At 46.1% G+C, this 8,990-nt stretch overlaps 1 protein-coding gene across 1 annotated transcript; it reads left to right on the top strand.

The window, feature by feature from the left end:
* Window positions 1-3,521: 3,521 nt before the first annotated feature.
* LOC121169346 (actin-related protein T1-like) lies at window positions 3,522-4,938 on the top strand. The gene has a single exon (XM_040999923.1). The coding sequence runs from the start codon at window positions 3,701-3,703 to the stop codon at window positions 4,832-4,834; it is 1,134 nt and encodes a 377-aa protein (XP_040855857.1). The 5' UTR covers window positions 3,522-3,700; the 3' UTR covers window positions 4,835-4,938.
* Window positions 4,939-8,990: the final 4,052 nt, after the last annotated feature.

The following is an 8,990-nucleotide window of genomic DNA, read 5'->3' on the forward strand; positions in this document are numbered from 1 at the left end:
CAAAGAAACATAACCCATCTACCTGTTACCTAGAGGAGACACATCTCACCAACAAAGAGCAGTTAAAACTGTATCTCGTGTATTTTGATTTCTTTGTTTTTATTTTCATCAAAACTTTTTTCTCATTAAATTTTTCATTGACTCATAGGTCATACAGAAGCATCATTTTCTACAAGAAGGTTCTTAATTTTCTTTCTCATTTCTTCAGCGCCACATTAGTCATCCAGTAGCATGTAAAGTATCTTCATGTTGTAAATTTCTGGTTTTTTTTCCTGCTTTTGATTTTGTTTTATGGCTTTTCATTTAATGGAAAATATAGTAACTGTGTATCATGGAGACTGTCATATCCAGATGTGAGGATACAATGCAGTATGCATCTCTACTTCTAGATCACAGATGGACTTCCAATGAAAGTGTTAAATATATTTTGAAAATGTGATGCTTGGCTCTGCCATTATCCATGTATGCAATGATGGACTTATGACTGTTTTTGAAGAACTATACTATTGTACTGATACAGGATACATCAGTGAGGAAGGGTGAGGGAATTTGGGAAGAGAGAAAGGGAAATCTCAGAGCATATGGAGCTGTATCATAAAATAATGTAATAATAACGGAAAAGAGGAAAATCTAAAACCCCAGCTTTCTTTTTTCTTTGTATGAATTGGTAATCTATTAAGATTCTTTGAAAAGAAAATGCTTAGCTTAGGCAAAACAAATTAAATAATGATTAAGATTTCTGTCTATTTTCTTTTGAAAAATTATTTCTAAAAGAGAGTTAAACAGGGAGAATGGTTGAGACAGAGAATTCTTTCCTCCGCTTTATCCTCCCATGATGGCCACAAAGGATGTGGACCAAGTGTTAGGATGTTCATTAGGTTCTGTTATGTGGAATAGTGATTGCATATATAAAATACAGTATATTCATATAATGCAATGGTATTTGATAATTTAAGTGAAGAAAATAATGATGCCTTGTATAATACAAATGTACACCAATAGCACTGCTATGTAAAACACCATGTCTTATACAATTCTATTTTTAACGTCCAGATAATGCAACAAGATTAGTGGTTTACTATGATTGTGAGTGAGCAAGATGTGTACTTACAGGTGAGCATACAGTTTCTATTTAAGGGGAAGTATTTGTACTTTGCTCTAAAATTGTATCTTCTTGATGCTTGCACACCCTTGTACGTTGATTATAAAGCATTGGGTATTATAATTATCCTCCAATGGGATCTATTAATGATATATGACTTCTATGACAAATTCAATGAAATAAATGTGTAAATCACTTCTGAAGGAATGTAAATTTCTAAATTAATAATATAGTTTTCATGAATTAACATAATCAGTGTTGTTAATAATAATGTTCTCCAATTGTTCTATGCAATTAATGATGTCCCTCAAGGTAACTGAAAACCCAGTGAATAATCAAAACAATTTAAAAAATTTGAAGAAGGGCAAAAAATACACAGATTGGAGTACTTGATTTCAATAGTAGCAACCCAACAATCATAATAGCAATACTGATTAATAATTATGAAATCCTTTGTATTCTGAAAGTCCCTAAAGCCACATCTTGAGCAGACAGATCCACCCCAGAATCTGTCCCAGAGCTGATTCACATGCTGGTTAGTATCATGGACTAGCCTAACATTACCCATCCCCTGTTTCAACTCTCACTAAGTAGGTACTGTGATCTAACACCACCAGGTAGGCCCTCAGCTCTAGCTTTAGCGTATGCCAGTGAGTGTTATTCAGTGGTAGTTGATGCTAACTACCCCAGCTCAGGTGTCCCACATTGGCTGATGCTTCAGTCTTACCCTTAAATGTCCTCCTGTTCCCCCCTCCAAACTGCTCCATCTTGACCCCATCACTTATCTGTATGTATAGTGCCTGTGTTGGTGGAAGTCCCCCAGTAGTTATTGCTCACCTGGAACATACTCCCTCGCAGGTCCTCCCTCCCATACTTCCCCTTGCCCCTGCCCCCATCCTTGGGTAATCTGCCCGCCCTCCTCTGCTCTGGTAGTAGATGTCATCTGCAGGCCACAATGGAATGCCATATTTTCTATGTGCATCTAGGCATGCCATCCACTGCTCCATCTGAGGTACTGAGAAGGCTCAGATCTGCAGGAACAAAATAGCCTTGCACATGTCAGTTCCTCAGAGATCATTCCTCACCTGGACATGAGCACTTGGGTCCCAGCACACCTCCAACTTGGCCATCACCCATAACCCCTGCAAACCCAAACCTCCTATCCCACAGAATGTGTCGCTGGATGGCCTGAGGGCTTCACCCAGGTGCCAGGGGATCGGAGCCCTACCAGGCCCCTCCATCCCCGGGGCTGGTCAAACCAGCTGCCTGCACATGGGTCAAAAGGACCCAGTCCCAGAAAACTCAGTCCTGCCAGGGCCCCTCATTCCCTGGGCTGCTGGCCTGGGTTCCTGCCTGCAGGTCAAAAGGATCCAGGCCAGGGGACCTGAATATTGCCGGTCCCTCTGCCCCCCACCTCCACCGATACCCCCCATTCCTGGGGTTTCTGGCCTGGCTGCCTACATGTGGGTCTAAAGGTCCTGGTTCTTCAAGTATTGCCAGCACCCTTTTTCCCTGGGGATGCCTGCCTTGCTGACTGCCTGGCTGACTGGTCAAAAGGCCCCAGGCCAAGGGACCTGAGTCTCATCAGACCCTCCCATCCCTGGGGCTCATGTTTTTATTTATTTTTTGGATGATAAGTTCATGGCTATGTAAAACATAGGAAGAGGAAATGATTTTGCTTTGATTACTTATTTGAAAGGGTTACAGAGATTGAGAGAGAGACAGAGAGAGATCTGCCAGTCACTAATGATCCATTCCCAAACAGCTACAATAGCTAGGGCTGAGCCAAGGCTGAAGCCAAGACCAGGAATTTTGCCTAGGACTCCTACATGGCTAGCAGGGGCCCAAACACTTGGGCCATCTTCTGGTGATCTTTTCAGACCATATTAGGGAGCTGGATTGGAAATGGAGCAGCCATAACACAAACCTGCTGCCATACAGGATGTCAGAATCATAATATGCAGCTTTATCTGTTATATCATCACACTGGCCCTAGAAAATAATTCTTTACAGGTGAAAGCTACATCCTAGAGTTGTGACTGGGGCTTATTAATTTTTCCACTTGGCAAATGGAAGGATAGCTTTGATATCCTATACATTGGAGGTCAACCAAAAACTGAGTAAGCCCAAAGATGTGTAGGTTCACGGTTTCTTAAAGATAGGCCTCTGTATGGGTTACCAAGCTATATGTATGTATAGTTTCCCTTCTCTTGCTTCATCTGCCACTACCTAGGGAGACCTCATGGCTGAGACCCAGCCCTTGCTTCCTGTGTCACTAATTGGGGAGCCCTGATGGCTGAGACCCAGCCCCTCCCCCATTGATGCTGATCCCAGACAGCTGTTGCTATGGTGAGATTGTTACATACAGCCAGCCAGCCTATAAATTGCCTTAGCAGGCCTTGAGCCACCACAGAGGAGACAAGATTCATGGGTTAAAGACGGGGTGTTCTGGTGGATAGGGAACTGCCAACCAGCTCCAACTGGACAACATCCAGAGATTTTGGAATCCTGTAACATTCAAACCTCCAGAGGTAACCACAGTCTCATAAAGAGGCCTAATTGAGCTTCATTTTTGTGAAGTCTAGAACAAGTAAAAACATGTCTGATTCAGATGTGTCAGATGCTCCTGCTCTGATTTTTGACAATGGTTCAGGCCTCTGTAAAGTAGGACTGTCTGGAGAAAATGGACCCCGTCATATTATCAGCTCAGTCGTGGGGCACCCAAAATTCAATATACCTTCCTCAAAAGCCAATCCGAAGAAGTACTTTGTTGGAGTTGAAGCTGTGAAGCAGTATGATTCTCTCTATATGCACTATCCCATTGAGCGTGGACTGATAACAGGATGGGATGACATGGAAAAACTTTGGAACTATCTTTTTGAGGTGCAGCTTGGAATGAAACCCAGTGAACAACCTCTACTCCTGACTGAGCCATCCTTGAACCCAGGAGAGACCCGAGAGAGAACCACCGAAATAATGTTTGAGAAATTCAGTGTTCCAGGTTTCTACTTGGCCAACCATGCTGTGGTAGCGCTGTATGCCTCTGCCTGTGTCACAGGCCTTGTGGTTGACAGTGGCGAAGGAGTTACTTGCACTGTCCCCATCTTTGAGGGTTACATGCTACCACATGCAGTCACCAAACTCTGCGTGGCAGGAAGAGACATCACAGAACATATTACCCGGCTCCTCCTTGCTAACGGGTGCACCTACCCATGTATTCTCAACAAGGCCGTGGTGGATGACATCAAGGAGAAGCTGTGCTACATCAGCATGGATCCAGAGAAAGACCGTAGCAAGAAGAGTGAGGAGTTGGTGAGAAAATACAAACTGCCAGATGGGAATGTCATCCCCATTGGAGAACAGTTGTCCCAAGTACCTGAGGTTCTTTTTTCACCTGATCAACTGGGCATATGCAACCCAGGACTCTCAAAGATGGTCTCCAGCAGCATTATGAAGTGTGACATTGACATCCAGAAGAACCTTTTTGCAGAGATCGTGCTGAGTGGGGGCAACACTCTCTTCCCTGGACTGGAGGAAAGACTCATGAAAGAATTAGAGCTGCTGGCTTCCAAAGGAACCCCCATCAGGATCACGGCTTCTCCTGATAGATGCTACTCTTCGTGGCTTGGCTCATCCATTATGACCTCCCTGAGCACTTTCAAGCAGATGTGGATTTCCTCTGCAGAATACAAGGAGATCGGCACCTCTGTGGTCCAGAGGAAATGCTTTTAGAGAACACAGACTGAACACAAGAGACATTTTGAAGTGCCACATTACCAGAGCACTTCGGGGAGGAGATATGCCTCATTTCCACCATGATGTTCAATAAAAATGTGTTCTAACATTTCAGATTTCTGCATTTTCTTCATAGCATAAGAATAATTTCTAATTATTTTCAGGCAACCTTTGTCCTGTAGACATATATCGAGATGCGTGTATCTTCAGGGTTTATAGTAAAAAGGGTTTGTGCCTCATTAGTGAAAGCATGACTCTCTATATGTCAGCTTTATGGAGAGAAGAAGCTTAGAGAGAAAGATCTTTCATCGCTGGTTCACATTCCAAGTGGCTGCAGTGCCTGGGGCTGAGCTAATATTCCAAAGCCAGTAGTAAGGAGTTTCTTCTAGGTCTCCCACATGGGTGCAAGATCCCAATGCTTTGGTATTATCTTCTGTTTTCCCAGGCCACAAAGCAGGGAACTAGATGGGAAGTGGAGAAGCTGGACATGAGCAGGTACTCTTATGGGCTCCTGGCACTTGCAAGATGAGGATTTAGCCTTTGAGCCATCACACTGGAGCCCATTTTAAAGTTTAACTTCTTTTGTTTGTAAGTGTTTGTCTTGGGCCCGGCATGATGCTTGGTGGCTAAGGTCTTCACCTTGAACGTGCCAGGATCCCATATGGGCATCGGTTCTAATCCTGGTGACTCCACTTTCCATCCAGCCCCTTGCTTGTGGCCTGGGAAACCAGTCAAAGATGGCCCAAAGCCTTGAGACTCTGCACCCGCATGGAAGACCTGGAGGAAGTTCCTGGCTCCTGGCTTCGGATCAGTGCAGTACTGGCCATTGTGGTCTCTTGGGGAGTGAATCATTGGACAGAAGATCTTCCTCTCTGTCTCTTCTCCTCTCTGTATATCTGACTTTGCAATAAAAATAAATCTTTAGGTCCGGGCCTTGGGGTTGGTGGCAGCTTGCAGCTCCCTGCAATGTGGCGGCTGTGAGGGATACCCCTGCCGGGCTGGATCCAAGGCTGGGGACTCAGGCCAAAGCCACTGGTAGAAGGCAGTGACTGAGTACTTGGCTATATCCAGGCCAGGCCTCCTACTTATCCCAGGTCCCTGATATGAGGCACGCTCCGAGGGTCCTGCTCAAGCAGTTTTGATAGTTCAACAGGTCTGAATTGTTGCCAGTCTCTCTGTTCCAATGGCAATGAAACCTATTCAGAATCCACTGGCTGACATAGTTTCTTTATGTTTGGGGTTCTGAGATCAGCAGTTCAGTTGGAGGGATCTCCAAATAAAATTCATCTGAGATGATCCCAAACCTGATTCTTGTGTGAGTTTGCCAGTACAGGGTCTGTCACTGCCCATTGCCCCAATCAGCTTATGCACATGCTGGTCGTTGCAATTGCTGGGTCAGTTCTGTTTCCAGCCCTGTCTTCCAATTGAACCAATGGGTGTGGTAGTCCAGCTCGATCCTACCCACTTCATATTCGGTCCTCACACAAACCAATGGGAGCTGTAGCCTAGTCAGGGTGATCCGCAATAACCCCACCAGGCCCACTCCCTACCCTGGTTCCCATGCATGCCAGTATGTACCGAAGGCTTGTCAGTCTGTCCCACATCCCACTTACATCTCGTACTTGCCAATGGGCATTAAAGCCTAGTTCAACCCAACCAATGTACTATTCAGCCCCCACACATACTGGCAGGTCCTTTCTGTCTAGCCACCCCTGCCCCGTCCTGGTTTTCGTGCTCCCCAGTAGGAATGATAACCCAGGAGGGAGTTGCCCACTATCTCCCTACTAGGCCACACCAATTTCCTGATTATGTACTCTCCAGATGGTTCTGGCCTTTAACTTAACAGAATTAGCCCCTAGTGCCAGCCTCTGCCATCTGATGATGTGGCAAAGCCCAACCAACCCTCACCCACTCTAATTTTTGCTTGCACCAGTAGGAACACTCAGCCCAACTTGGCCCTTCCCTTATCTAGCTCACATGAGGCCCACAGGTGTTGTAGCCCTGTCTGGTCTGGTCTGCCTCCATCCCAACTCATGTTCTCCAGTGGGAGTGGTTGTCCAGCAGGGGAGCCCACATTCCCCTGCCGGCTTTACCTCCTCCCTCTCTGGTTCTCACGTGTGCTGCTTGGGTGTTGCAACCATATCTGGTGCGGCTCACCTCACCTTGGCTTTCCTTAATATGCACTGGTATGTATTGCGACTGAAACTGGCCTGACCCACACTCTGTGCTAATGCTCGGGTTCACCAGTGTATGATTGATGTGAACTGGTTTAGCCTGGTCTGCTCCCACCTATGCCATATGTATGATGGTGGGTATCTTCCTCTGTCCTGGTCTGGGTTGCTCCATATCATGGTTATTGCACTCACATGTAGGGGCTGTGTTCTGACAGAGGAGTTTCCCAAGCTCCTCCTTCAGATCCTCTCCCTATGCCAGTTTTTGCGCGTACTGGTGGTTCCGTGAGCCAGCCTTCATTGCTGGCCTTCAATCCATTCCAGTTCTTGGTGTTGGCTGTTTCACCCCAGCCAAGGCTTGTCCATACCCAGACACTGCTCACACATGGCTCAGTAGGGCCAGATATCCATCCCAGTCTGTCCTACATCTACTCAGGTTTTCCAGAGCGCCAGATGGTGCTGGTGTTTAGCCCAGCTTGGTGCACTCAGCCCCAGTCCACAATTGTGCCTAGGGAGATTGCAGCCATATCCAGACCAGAACACAGCCCCCACTCCAGTGCCCGCACCCTTCTGTGTGGAATCTCAACCCAGCAAGGGTATACTCTCACAGCTCCCCCACAGTCTATTCCCAACCCAAGATTGCACACATGTCAGTGGGTGCTCTGACCCAGCTGGCTTAGCCCCTCACCTGTCTCAGCCTTTGCCTTAGATGCTGTGGCATAGTGTCCTTGCCTCCTGCAGACCAGTTGGTGTAAGAGCCTAGGTTGGAATGCTCCATCCTGATTTCTGTTTTGTGAGTTGAAGTTGGCTTGGCCCTGCCTGGTCTGCCCCCTTCCAGTTGCAGCTCAGCCCACCCCACATCCTATTTTAGGATGCACTTTCAGATGGTGCTGCCTTGACCTGCCCAGATTGACATTGGTTCCTTTACCCGTAAGTGATGGCAGGTGCCATGGTCACTCCTAGCTTAGCCAATCACCGCCCCAGCTCACAAGCTACCCTGTGAGACTTGTATTTCCACAGGGTTGGGCCCACACTTCCCCCACAGAGTTTACCCCCAGACCAAGTTCTCTCGCATGCTGGTTAGTGTCGTGACCCTGCCAAATGTGACCAGTCCACTATTCCACCACCCAGTCAAGTAATGGTACCTAGCCCTGTCAGACTAGCCCCTATCCATAGCTTTGGTGTGGACTGGTGTGTGGCAGTCAGTGATGCACTATGGTAACTGCCAGTCTCAGGATTTCTAATTTGGCTGGTGAATCAGTCTGGCCAAAATAGATCTTATGGACACTCCCCTCCAAACCATCAGGTCTCAGTCCCCATGCTTGCCTGAAAGTTTCATGACCCTGTTGCTGGGAATCACCCAGAATTAATTTCTCACCTACACTAAAACTGGTCTTAGCCATGGGTGTACCTAAGCAGTAATTTCATATCCTAAAAACCTCAGAGCTGGCCTCTGGGCAGCCAGCAGGCAGAGCCCAGCAACATGTGGGGCACTGGACGTCCACAGCCAAGGACTCAGTCACTGCCTTCCACCAGTGGCTTTGGCCTGAGTCCCTAGCTTTGGATCCGACCTGGCAGGGGCACCTCCCATAGCTGCCACACTGCAGGGAGCTGCAAGCCACCCCTAACCCCAACGCCTGGGTCAGTATATGTTTTTTCTTTATGCAGTGATCATTTAATAAACATCTGGGCTGATTCTACATATTACCTATTGCGAATTGAGCTACAGCAATCATAGGAGTACAGATAACTGATTTAATCTATTAATTTCATATACTACTTTCAATTTGAGTAAATTTCCAAGGTTCATATACTAATTTCAAATTGGGTAAATTTTTATATACTAATTTCAAATTGGGTAAATTTCAAGGGTTGGGATGAATGTTAAATCTATTTTCAGATTTCTGAGAAATCTCTAAACTGTCATGTTTGTTCTAGTTTATGTTCTCACCAACAATATATTAAGGTAACTTTTTCTCCAT

The sequence above is a fragment of the Ochotona curzoniae genome, unplaced genomic scaffold (assembly GCF_017591425.1).
Source record: "Ochotona curzoniae isolate NIBS_2020 unplaced genomic scaffold, NIBS_Ocur_1.0 scaffold_1852, whole genome shotgun sequence".
Taxonomy (NCBI): domain Eukaryota; kingdom Metazoa; phylum Chordata; class Mammalia; order Lagomorpha; family Ochotonidae; genus Ochotona; species Ochotona curzoniae.

Bases quoted from the DNA above. Each gene is read 5' to 3' on its own strand.
- LOC121169346 (XM_040999923.1), top strand. From the start codon at position 3,701: ATGTCTGATTCAGATGTGTCAGATGCTCCTGCTCTGATTTTTGACAAT.